The sequence below is a fragment of the Schistocerca gregaria genome, chromosome 4 (assembly GCF_023897955.1).
Source record: "Schistocerca gregaria isolate iqSchGreg1 chromosome 4, iqSchGreg1.2, whole genome shotgun sequence".
NCBI lineage: Eukaryota > Metazoa > Arthropoda > Insecta > Orthoptera > Acrididae > Schistocerca > Schistocerca gregaria.
This window is the reverse complement of record NC_064923.1, coordinates 265,808,876-265,821,673: the sequence shown is the minus strand read 5'-3', so window position 1 is coordinate 265,821,673 and position 12,798 is coordinate 265,808,876. Positions and strand designations below refer to the sequence as shown.

General features: G+C 37.5%; 1 protein-coding gene across 1 annotated transcript in view; it reads right to left on the bottom strand.

Annotated features, from left to right (window-relative positions):
- Positions 1-12,798, bottom strand: part of LOC126365950 (signal recognition particle subunit SRP72) — a 46,382-nt gene that overhangs the window by 18,076 nt on the left and 15,508 nt on the right. The window contains exons 3-7 of the mRNA XM_050008734.1: positions 10,542-10,679; positions 10,297-10,414; positions 9,986-10,176; positions 6,425-6,695; positions 5,852-6,055 (exon numbers count right to left, since the gene is read on the bottom strand). Coding sequence (XP_049864691.1) covers positions 5,852-6,055; positions 6,425-6,695; positions 9,986-10,176; positions 10,297-10,414; positions 10,542-10,679 — 922 coding nt within the window. The remainder of the gene's footprint in view (positions 1-5,851; positions 6,056-6,424; positions 6,696-9,985; positions 10,177-10,296; positions 10,415-10,541; positions 10,680-12,798) is intronic.

Sequence of the window (12,798 nt, the reverse complement as noted above, 5' to 3'; positions counted from 1 at the left end):
GTGTGGCAGATATGATACACGAGTTGGGATGGAAGTTATTACAGCATAGACATTTTTCGTCGCGGCGAGACCTTTTTACGAAATTTCAGTCACCAACTTTCTCTTCCGAATGCGAAAATATTTTGTTGAGCCCAACCTACATAGGTAGGAATGATCATCAAAATAAAATAAGAGAAATCAGAGCTCGAACAGAAAGGTTTAGGTGTTCGTTTTTCCCGCTCGCTGTTCGGGAGTGGAATAGTAGAGAGATAGTATGATTGTGGTTCGATGAACCCTCTGCCAAGCACTTAAATGTGAATTGCAGAGTAGTCATGTAGATGTAGATGCATCACCTCCCTTAACATGAGAAATCAATGACTAAACATTTTACAAAATATTAATCTCTCAGTGATTTTTAACAACCATTCAATACATCTACCTCAGGAAGTATGTAATTAAAATTTGCATTAAGCCTTTAACTCATTGATATTTCCAGAAAAAGAATGAATTACTTTGAGAATTCAAGGTTTTTCAGAAAAACTGAACTCCTAAATAAACAGAAGCAATAATTCACAAGATGATAGTTATTTTGCAAGGTTTGAGTATCTAACTCCAAGGCAAATAACCCCCCCCCCCCCCCCCCCCCTTATAAAAAGTGATGTATTAAGTAGTCTGAACACAGAACTCAATTTTACGTAAAAAGTCTTGTATTGTTCAAAACCTTTAACGTGGTAGTTTAAGAGAGGGGGGGTTGAACTAAGACAGCACAATATACTAGTATACTGGTCAAACTTTAACTACCATGTTTATGACACTGGCAACTTCGGCAAACAATCGAGCAAGAAATTCATCTTGGTCCATTGTGGGGTTTGAGTACGATTCTCTCAACGCCAGAATGAATCAGGTCAGCTATCTTAATGATAATGAGACAGCTATGCTTTTGCAGAAGCATGAATCTCAGGTACAGATTGCCAGACTTAAGAGGCACGGTTTGATCCCCCACACAGCTCATCTCACTTCTTGAATGATCATAGTTCTTATTTGTTTATACTCTCCACTAACTCCCACATTATATTGTCTGCCATATAGCTGAAACACTTTCTGGTTTGCATTACTGTCTCTCAATGCCATCACTAGAAATAATACTTTGTCCAAGAATAATTGTGTTCTGCTTCTTGTTGCCAGCAAGTCCATTTTAATTTAATACTGTTTGCCAGTTGATAGTCCCATTGTTATAAGATGTGTTACATAACTGTGCATGTATGAATTTGATCGGTATGAACCTTACCTGCAGCAGTTTAAATGTGTGTTGTAGTACGAAGACACACACAACCTAGCTTTCAGAACTGATAGCGACTTCATTGAGAGATGGGTATATTGAGGATGATTAAAAAAGGACGGTACTCAGACTCAAAGATGATAGTGACCCACCCCACACATTTCACCCTTTTAAGGTAAGTAATGGCCAACAATTCTGTCTCATAATTTATTAATTTTATCAACTGAATTTTCCTCTGATACATGCATGTAGTCATTATAATAATGGAAAATTGTGGGTGGAATAAAAGTAATCTGATGGATTAAGACAGTCACAACATGTGAGGATTGATCGGCAGATAAACAAGAAGTACAACAATTACGAGCTGCTCCTGTTTCTTCTCCTACCATTTCTAATACATTGTTGATTGGTGAAATATAACGTACTGCTAGGAGTATCCTTAAGGACAATGACTTTCTTGTACCCATCAAATAGACTGATGAAAATCAAGTGTCCAACACAATCACAGAATGTGGCAATAGTTCTAATTTAACTCAACAATCAGGCACAGTTCAGTGATCAACTGTGTGCCACTCTCTCTACTTCCACTTCAGGCCATCTTCATCTTCTCACAGCATTACAACCTTGTATGGCTTTAGCCTCATCAACAAGTTTCCTCCATTCTGCTCTCTCCAACACAGTTCTCCACCATTTTTGGACTGAGATTTTATATCTTCTTCCACATCATCTGTCTACCATTTAATGGCCTTCCCCCCTGTCTTCTTCGGGTTGGCCTCCATACAAAAACAGTTTAGTTGTTCTTCCAGTATCCATTCTGAGGAAGTGTCTAAGCCAGGCAATTATTCTTTTAAGTCTTACAATGTCAGCTCCTGGTATGAGGCAGTCCAGCTCAGTATTCATCCTAGATCTCCAGAAACCATTATTATCCTGAACTGTCCCACAGATCTTGCACAGTACTCTCCATTCAAAAATTTCCTGAGCTGCTGCTCATCAACACTCATTAGCATCCATCTTTCACATCCGTAGGTTACAACTGGACTGATCATGACCTCATATAGGCGCAGCTTCAGTTGCCTATTTAATTACCTAGAAGCCAACAATTTCTTAAACATGTGGAAGCATCTATTACCACTTAGGACACATAGGTTCAGTTGACATGGAATTTGTGCTGTTAATATTAGAGCCCAAATAGTCAAGGTTCTGCGCATGTTCAAAATTGAAACTCGCTGCTGAAAATCCATGCAAATAATTCATTTCATTCCTGGTGAAATTATACTTCGTCTGTTTCATTTATAGAAAGGCCTCTAGGTTCTTTGGCTTCTTTCAGCTTGCATATTGTTCTCTAGTGATACCCTCCTACTAATAACTGCTACATCATCAGCATATGCACATATCTGAGTCAACTTTGTGCCTATGTAACAAGATATCTGAAGCTTCCACATGGTTGTGTTAAGAGTCAGCTTGAAATGCATTGTAGAGATTGTGTCCCCTTGTCTGACTCCTTTACTATGGCTAAAACACTTGCTCAGTTCTCCATCCACTCACACTGCAGCCTTGGAACCAGCCAATGTTGCTTGAATAGGTGAGACGTACTTTGATGGTATACCGGTACATAGAGGTTATGAAGCTCAATGTTATACTCATTTGTCTTTCATGCATTTGCCTCAACACAAATATCTGGTCTGCTTATTAGGCCAAAATCCGTACACTGATACACACCCAGAAGCACATGGTGCTAACCTGTTGTAGATAATACTAGAGAAGATCTTATAGGTTACATTCAGCAGGGAAATTTCTCAGTAATTTGAACAGCAGGTCTTATCTCCTTTCTTGTGTATTGGTTGAATTACACTAAGACCCATTCTTCTGGGATTCTTTCCTGATCCCATATCAGCTTAAGTTTGTGGATCTGCTTAAGAAGATCAGTTCCCCCCATTTTTTACAATTTCTGCAGTTACTTCCTGGTGCTTTGTAATTTTTTTTAGACAATACACTACCTTCTGTACTTCCCCTAATGTCGGTTCCTTTATTTCTAGATCTGTGGTATAATGGAGTGGCTGCTCTTTCATTATAGGATTGCCCTCCAAAATTTCCTTGAAGTATTCTTTCCGTCCATCCAGAACATCTTGTTTATCTGTTATTGAATTTCCCCCCTTTGTCCTTAGAAGCTGTTATTTCTGGTCTATCTTGCTTTCATTCCTTTGGTACAGCTCTTCCTCCATCTCCTTTATCTTTCTCTTCATGGCTTCCCTTTTTTTCCTCCTACATACCCTTGCCGCCTCTATTCTCTTTTCGTTATATAATGCCCGACTTTATCTAGTATTCTGCTGCAAGCATTTCAACCTTGCTTCCTTTTTATGTTCCACTGCCTGTCTAGATGCAACATCATACCAGTCTTCATTCCTAAGTCATCGTCTTTCTCCCAGTATTTCATGTGCTGTTGTCCTAAAGGCATCTTTACTAGAGTTCCATTCTCTGTCTATATCATCTCCACAATCTTTCGTTTGTAACTCCTGTCTCAATCTGTTCTAGTACTCCTGAATAGTAGCACTATCTTCCAGTTGTTTTATATTCCATTCCTTTACTCTGGTACTACTTCCTTTTGCAGCCATGGAAAGTTTCTGTCTCATTTTGGCTTCTACTAGGGAATGTTCAGAATCAGAATTAGCTCCTCTGGAAGTGTGCACATTCTCCATATCGGATGCCCAACTTTTGAAATCAATATATGGTTTACTCGGTTTGCTCCATTTGTTCCTGGTATTTTCCATGTCCATTTTTTCCCTTGGAAAACAGGTACTTACTGCCTTCAAATTGTTTGCAGAAGGAAACTGGGCAACCCCCATACCATTATTATTAGTTTCATCATGCAGACTTTCCTTACTAAACACACTTCTAAATGCCTCTTCCTTCCCCAGTTTTGCACTATGGTCACCAAGAACTGGTCTGGAATTATATCTGGGTATTGCATTATAAACCTCCCTTAGTTGATCATAGAAGATGTCCACAGTATCTTCATCTGATTCTTCTGTAGGTGCATATACATTCACAAAGGTCACATTGCCTTTCATATGCAGAGTACATATTCTTTCACTATGTGGGGTGAAAGCAATAACAGACATATGCATATCCTTGGAGACTATAAACCCAACTCCAAACTCCCCTTGTCTTTTGTCTTTTCCTGAATGGTACAGAGAGAATTTCTGCTTATAAACCTCTCCACTTCACTTCCACCTGAATTCCTGCAGTGCAACAACCCCCATTCCATATCTTAGCACCTCTTCTAAAGCACTATTCATCACTTCTGTTTGCAACAGTGTACACATATTCCACGTTCCAAATTTAAGCACTGATAAATCCATATTCCTGTTACCTAGCTCAGTTTGTCTTCGTAACCTTTTCTGTTTAACTGTAACAATTTGTTATTTTCTGCCTTTTCACAAGGCAAGTGGTGACCTGTAGTTCCTTCAGATGTCATACTGTCAAAGGTAGGGGATAAGAGCAGAGAACACTTATCCATGAACAGAATCACATCATGATCAGTCCAGTTATAACACACAAATGTGAAACATGGACACTAACAAGTGCTGATGCAGAGAATTGGAGAGGTGTCAGGTGTAGAGTACAATACAGACAGGCTGCTGTGTAAACAGAGTGAATGAGTGTACATAGGCATGTAATTCACTCTCATAAGCCCTTGAATCATCAGCCACACTGTTTTCTTTATCCTGTTTATCTCTGCTCCAGCTCTACCTCTTTATATGCATGTGAGCTCTCAACTACCACTGCCAGGATGAGGTACTTTGCCTCGCCCATATACCAACCCTCTTCCTCCGTAGTCCCTCAGTCTCCCTGGATCTTGTCATTCTCTATTCTTCATCACAAAGAAGTTCATTAGTCCACCCCAGTGAAGAATATTAATAACTAAGTTCAACTTCTTGTCCAAGTGCCTATCCACTGGTTAATAATTACTTTATATGGTTGCCTTTACTCTTTCTATAATTTAATCATGAAGTTACTGAAGAATGTTCAACTGATAATTTTAACACAATTATTAGCATTATTCAATGTCAATTTATCTGAAAAGTGTATGCTTGTAATGTTAGTTGATGCACAGACTAAACAGTCGCTTCTAATGCCACAGACAAGCTAAAAATCTTTCTTTCATGTGGAAGGAAAATCTATCACAGAAAATAGTGAAATGCTCAATTCACCATTCAGTAGCCAACATGCTTACTGACACAAAGTGACATTTATGCAGAAACAAGGAAACATTAGAAATACTAGACTGCTGAATTAGTCCAATTGTTTTTAAGAGGGGATGAATGAGTTGCTGAAAAATCATACATTTAGCTAGAAATATGCTTGGGAGTGAACTTCGGCATATCACAGTATTGTCTAGATTACAAGAAAAGTGATTTTGATAGACTTATCTTCACACTAAAAACAATAATTAAGAATCTAATATGCAAAAACCAATACTGAGCCATTTTAGGCACCTCACTGATTCCTACAAAATGAATGACAATAAAATAAAACTAGAACGGATGAAGTACTATTTGATTTAGTAAGTGATAAATACATTTTACGACTTACGTCTGTCAGGAGCAACTGTACAGCTGCTAATTTCAGAGCCAGCTTTCTGTCCTTGTGTTTCACAGAGCATTTGTCCAGCACAGTAGCAGCTTCTTTTGTTTTCCCATCTTTCGCCAACTGTACAGCACGAATTAGTGCTGCCTCTACACCCATATCTGGGTAATTCTGTTGTAATCGTTCACATAGTTGCTGACACTGTTCTCCCTAATCGAACAAAGAACATTGGAACATAGTTTTAAACAGTACTTAAAAGTTGCCTGATGCATAGCACAACAAAAATGAAAACTTTTGTAACTACACGTAACCTAGATAAAAGTAGTTTATTATTCTTAAAATAACACTAAAACACTTGTTTAAATGAAACTAACATAGTCTTTCTGATAAATGAAATATCAAACATCTAATGCCATTACAATCTATGTATAAGTCAGCTGAAAACATATCCACCGCCATTTGACACACTATTATTTTTCAGATAATGAAAAAATGAGGCAAAAAGTTAGAGAAGGCCACTATTAAGATTTATAGCACTATAAAACCCATAAAAAAACTTAGAACAAATTTTAGTAATACCTGATTTGTATAAAGTGCCAACAGGCAATGATTGAGAGCTATCTTTTTCCTTTGTCGTGAAGTTAGTTTGTGTTCAAGACCGTCAAGCGTGGCACTTTTTATTTTCTTTTTTGAGTCAAATACATTCTGATCTTTATTCAGAGTAATCAAGTTATTACTTATAATGGCCACTAGGCCAATATCTGCTGGTTTTTGTTTCAGAACTGCTGCATAAATAGCCTGGGCTTCTTTCTCACGACCTTGAATGTGCAAGCAATATGCCAGCTGGACCCTTGAATGAAAGCAAAATGTCTTTAGTGTTAAACAGAATTATAGCTATTAATTAACCTGAACTTTAATGATTTATGAAAGAAGATATTGACAAGTTCTTGACATCTTGTTACTAAAAGTTTACTTACAGAGCAGTGATTTGCAAGCATCACATTAAAACAATTCAGTACTGACAAAGACTAAATACATATGTACTCATAGGGTTGTATTTAGGATCTACAGACCCTTAGGCTGAATCTGGGGTGTGGAAACTACCAGAGGAAATTTTGTGACAACTAACCTGCAAAAACAGTATTTTACAGAAAATTTCCATTTAAAAGGCTATAATGAAGCATTTAAAAGTTCCTTACTTTACTGAGTAAAATTTTAGTTTACAATTTAATGACTTACCAAGACAAAAAATATGAAAGAAATTTAGACCACTGGGATGTTAATTATTAAAATTGCTATGAACAGCTACAGAAAAAGTAGTTGGATTCATGTCCATGTAGCAATAATGAGAACTTCAATTTATAAACAAGATACTGCAACTATAAGGAAACATATTTCTTATGAAAATGCAAAAAACAAACATAAAAACAACAACCAGGCAAATTTTACTTATATTTAATTCAAACACAACTACTTCCCATAAAAACTCATTAATAAATACAATTATCCAAAAATGGTTCTCTCTAACTTCAACAGCTCATGATTCCACATCTGATGACACAGTGAAAAAAAATTACAGCTTCTGGTTTGAATGAAATGAGGTAGCAGGGAAACTGACTGTTTGCAAACTCTACCTAACTTCTAAATGCCCAAATTCCATTAATCATTATTTTAAAAGTTACCAATTTTATGCAATGCAAAGTCACGTGTTTGACTGGGTGTGACTGAGAATTCAGTGCAGAAGAGCATGGGGTTTGAGAAGTGAACGAATTCGGCCCAATAAGACCACTCAAAACAATTATGTCTACATGATCTACAATTATATGAAAGCCTGCACCAAAGTATTTAAACAAAGACATATTTTAAATTTTTGTTGTGTACAGCACCTGGACATGTCCAACACACAAATGTGGCCTTGCATACACAACTTTAAATGTACTGAAATAATGGACTATACTGAACAAAAATAACACAGCTAACATTTCCTCAATACATTTCTGCAATATGAGCAACTTAACTCATGTTCCATTAATTATAGTCAGGTAACAGGAAAATGTTCTTAACCCTCAAGTAGGCAGGCCTGTGCATAAAGTGTGCCAATCGCAAACAACACTATCTTGCACCATTTCACTGTTGTTTTACAATTGCCAACCCATACCTATTTCTTGCAGTGATAAAATGTGTTGCAATACATCCAAGTGAACAGCAGCAACATAAAGTAAACAGCAAGCTAAGTGAGAAAAAATTTACTATCTGTGCAATAAAATGATCCAGATTCCATGCTAGCAGCACAATCCCATAATGAAGCAGCAACCTACAAGATAATTAGTAATCAAATAAGCAGTTTCCAGGTATCCGAGGCAACAGCGCTGTTTAATAGTGCAAGCAGGTCATTACCATGGGATAATAATTGTACTCAGCAACAGAGTTATATAATGAAACTATATTTTATTATTCTTTAAATAAACAGTGAGTTAGATCATATAATGCAAGTCAACATTTAATTAAACTAAGATTAAACTGGTTTTGCTTACACACATTTACCTTGTTAACAGAGCTATTCTTTACACATGTACAGAAAACACTGTGCGCCGCTCATATCATGAAAAACTGTGCTCCCTCTCGAGGCTTAATGGTAAATGGAATAAATTTGCATATTTTGGAGGACCAAAAATTGCTCTGACAACAGCAATGCATATGGATGAAACAAACAAAAAGTATCTACATAACCACAGGTCAAAGTAGTAACAACTATTTTCTAAAATCAAATGTATTCTGTATCTGACTGAACAGTTCACGTGTGTACTGCCAGTTAGTAGGGGCCAAGCAGCAACAGCATTTTAACGATTACACATGTCCACACTGTCAGGTGCACTGACGAACTGTCTCCTGGGTGCAAACAGATGACATATATACTCCCACCGCATGGGCTACTCTGTACATGATCCATAATGCATGTCAGCAGCCAAACAGGCATCAGCAGCTACAGCCAGCAGTGCCACACAGGTTGCACATGCTGTGGCAGAGCAAAAGTATGCACTCTGTCCACCCTGCCTGTCAGCTTGTATTTGCTGAGTGTCTTCTTGATCTGGTCCAGTGCTGGTTCCCAATCCCTGCAGGCCCAGTTGATAGGTTTGTCTCAGTTCCATTTTTTGATGGCCCCTCTAATGCTGTCCTAGTATTCCGACATTTCTGCTAAACCTCTGGTGTGCTCTTATTCCATTGCATGACTCTCAGACAAACAGACTCTACGACCATAAACCTGTTAATAATCTGTACCTATTTTCTTGAGTATTATTACAATTTACAAAATAGCAGTGTTGCTGTGATGCTATGATTAATTTGTTCTATAAATATATGAGGAATGATTTTGTTAGTTTGATAAGAACTTTAGTGTAATAAACGTTGAATGAGGAGTTATAATTCAATGACCAATAATTAGTGTCACCTGGTATTAAGCGCTTTACCAGCTGGACAAGGACAGGAAAATAAAATATCTACAGTCTTGTTCAAGCAACCATTTCAGTGTTTGCCTTAACTGACTATCACCTGGATCAGAACAAGGCAAGTGAGGGTTTTTTTTTTTTTTTTTTTTTTCAGGGCAGCTACTACGGCAGCAACCAATCACAGAATGATTTTGGATATTTCTTCTCTTATCTTTTCTTCAATTTAGTCGCATTACATTGCTACTACAGATGCAAGTTGCCACAAATAGTTGCAGATGAGAACTGCGGTCAGTAACATACCTGTTCAAATTGTTTTATATACATCCTTTTGTTTCTATGTAATGTGCATTTAAGACAACAGACTGTCTGAAGTTTGTAGCACAATTTAGCAGAGCAGTTTTAACACTATTAAAGCCCAGAAAAGTGAACTCTTAACTGTTTGTTAACAGGGAGTGTATAAGTGCATACACTATGGAGGCTCAACTATACTGCAGCAGCACCATGCAAGAGTAAAGAACTGACCCGTCACACATTTATTACATACAATCTGCACTGTTCTCAAGAATGTTAAAGTTCTCCAAGCCTTCGAACAATGCACTACTGATTACAAAAAACAGAGTTTCAAAATAAATACTTCAAATAAAAACCATTGACTTACAAAGCTTCATAACAAAAATCAATTAAAGCTACTTACTTAATAATTCCCAATTCTTCCTCAATATCTTCTTCCGATGCACCATCATCCTCTAGAGATTCCCTACAAAGTTTTTCTGCAATTTTAAGCTTCTTTTCTGCTTCCTGATATTGTCCTCTGCTAATCAGCTGGCAAGCAGCATTATATGACAGCTCATATGTATGCTCACGAAGTTGAGGTACATCTCTTTTCTGTGAATAAAGAAAACAAAAATCTCAATGCAGTCTTATTTTGGTCTCTAAATCTAATTATGTTTTATAAGTCACTGCCATTTAGAAAATAACTTAGACATAAAAGTGGCTTTTACTTACAGGATCTTCCACACACAGGTTAGAAATTACAGCTGATAAGTTAGCTTCTCTTTCATCTTCATAATCATCATTACTATTTTTGATAATATCTCGATAGACATCAAAACATTCTTCATACCTACACAGAACATTAGTGGCTCAGTATAATCCTTAATGAACTTCATGTTTGTGTTAAATACTACTTTTGAAATCATAAGTTACTTTCATTCATTATTAGAAACAAAGTCAAAACCAATTTTACTCACTTTTCAAGCCTATAGAGAATTTGAGCTTTAAGCTCTTTCAATTTAAGTGGGAGATTTGAACACGAATTAACTGTCTTCAGAGCTTCATGTGTCTGGTTTAAGCGATACTGGCAGTAAGCCTTCTCAAAAATTAAGTTCCTGCAAAGAAAAGCAATATGTTTGTTTATATTCTAGAGATGCTCTTCCAGTTTTTGGAACTACTTCGGAATAATTACAGCATAATGAAAGTCTTAAAACATTTACATTTTTACATATAGGATCACCAGTTTCATAGATAACTTCAGTTTGAAGCAGAATCCTTGAACATATTCTCAGTTTGAATATACTAAATTCTTGAGACTGAAAAGCTTATGTCCAAGAACCAGTTTGGTATTAGAAAGCATCCCTCGAATGAAATTCAGCTTGCCCTTTTCTCACATGACATACTGGGAACTATGGATGAAGGGCAACAGGCAGATTCCATATTTCTAGATTTCTGGAAAGCATTTGACATGGTGCTCCACTGCAGGCTGTTAATAAAGGTACGAGCATATGGAATGGATTCAAGACTTCGTAAGTAATAGAGCCCAGTACGTTGTCCTCAATGGTGAGTGTTCATCAGTGACAAGGGTACCATCAGGAGTGCACTGGGGAAGTGTGATAAAATTGCTGTTGTTCTCTTACACACAAATGATCTGGCACGCAGGATGGACAGTAATCTGCAGTTGTTTGTTGATGATGCTGTGGTGTACTGTAAGCTGTCAAATTTGAGTGACTGTAGGAAGATACAAGATGACTTAGACAAATTTCTAGTTGATGTGATGAATGGCACCTAGCTCTAAACTGTGAAAAATGTAAGTTAAAATGAACGAGTAGGAAAAACAGACTAATAATGTTTGTAATGTCCTGCTTGACACAGTCAACTCATTTAAATATCTGGACATAACATAACAAAGCGATAGGAAATGGTATGAGCGTGTGAGAACTGTGGTAGCGAAGGTGAATGGTCAACTTCAGTTTATTGGGGGAGTTTTAGGAAAGATTGGTTCACCTGTAAAGGAGACCACATATAGGATGGTGGAACATATTCTTGAGTACTTCTTGAATGTTTGGGATCCATACCAGGTTGGATTGAAGGAAGCCACTGAAGCAATTAAGAGGCGGACTGCTAGGTTTATTACCGATAGTTTGAAAAACACAAAAGTGTTATGGAGATGCCCTGGAAACTCAAATTGGAATCCTTGGAGGAAAGGTGACATTCTTTTCTAGGAACATTATTGAAAAAATTTAGAGAACTGGCGTTTGAAGCTGACTGCCACACAATTCTTCTGCTGCCAACATACATTGTGTTTAAGGACCACAGAGATAAGTTAGGAGAAATTAGGACTCATAGGGAGGTATATAGCCAGTCATTTTTCCCTCGTGCTGTTTGTGAGTGGAATAGGAAAGGAAATCACTAGTAATGATACAGGGTGCCCTCTGCTACAATGCAATCAATGCCTGGCAAACTTTGGATAATTTTGCCTATGAAAAGTCTTCATAAATGATCAGATGATTAAAGTCAATAGGTTGAAACACAAATATATTTTTCTTAATGGTAGACTGAAACTACCTCAGTGGCCCATAATTTTTGTCCCATTCCATCTCCATCATATGCATATCCTACCCTATTGGAGGTAGAGCCATCTGAACGCAGCCATGTCATATCAGCTCTGCTATAATTTTAGACCAGCCTTTTATGTACGCATGACCACAAACCAGGTGTCAACCCAGATGAATGGCTACCACCACAATGTGGCCAAGACCAGATTTGACCATCCAGTGGCAGAACACATTGCTGAGCACAACATGCTTAACTTCTACAGCCACTTCTCAATCCATGCCTCTGGATTCTAGCCCCTCTAAACCAGCTTCCCTGAATTAGATAACTTTGAATCATCCTTACAACACGTTGTTTAACCCAGCAACCCTCCTAACCTCAGTTTCCAATAGAAAACAGCACCTCAACTCATCTCCATGCCCCCCCTCCCCCTTTCACCCAATTAGTAACCACTCTCAAATTCACTCCATTCCTCATGTACCCCACACAAGTCTTCCTGTCAGTTACAGGGTGAGCTGACTGGTGTCACATTCCTATCTTATTTCCTAGTTACCTATCCCTCCCAAACCTCTGCCATCTCTGCTCAGCAACATGCTCAATGTGATTTATGAGCCAATAGATTGGTCAATGCATTGCCTTTGTAGTACCTTTGTGGTTACCTTTAATCCTTCAATAGCT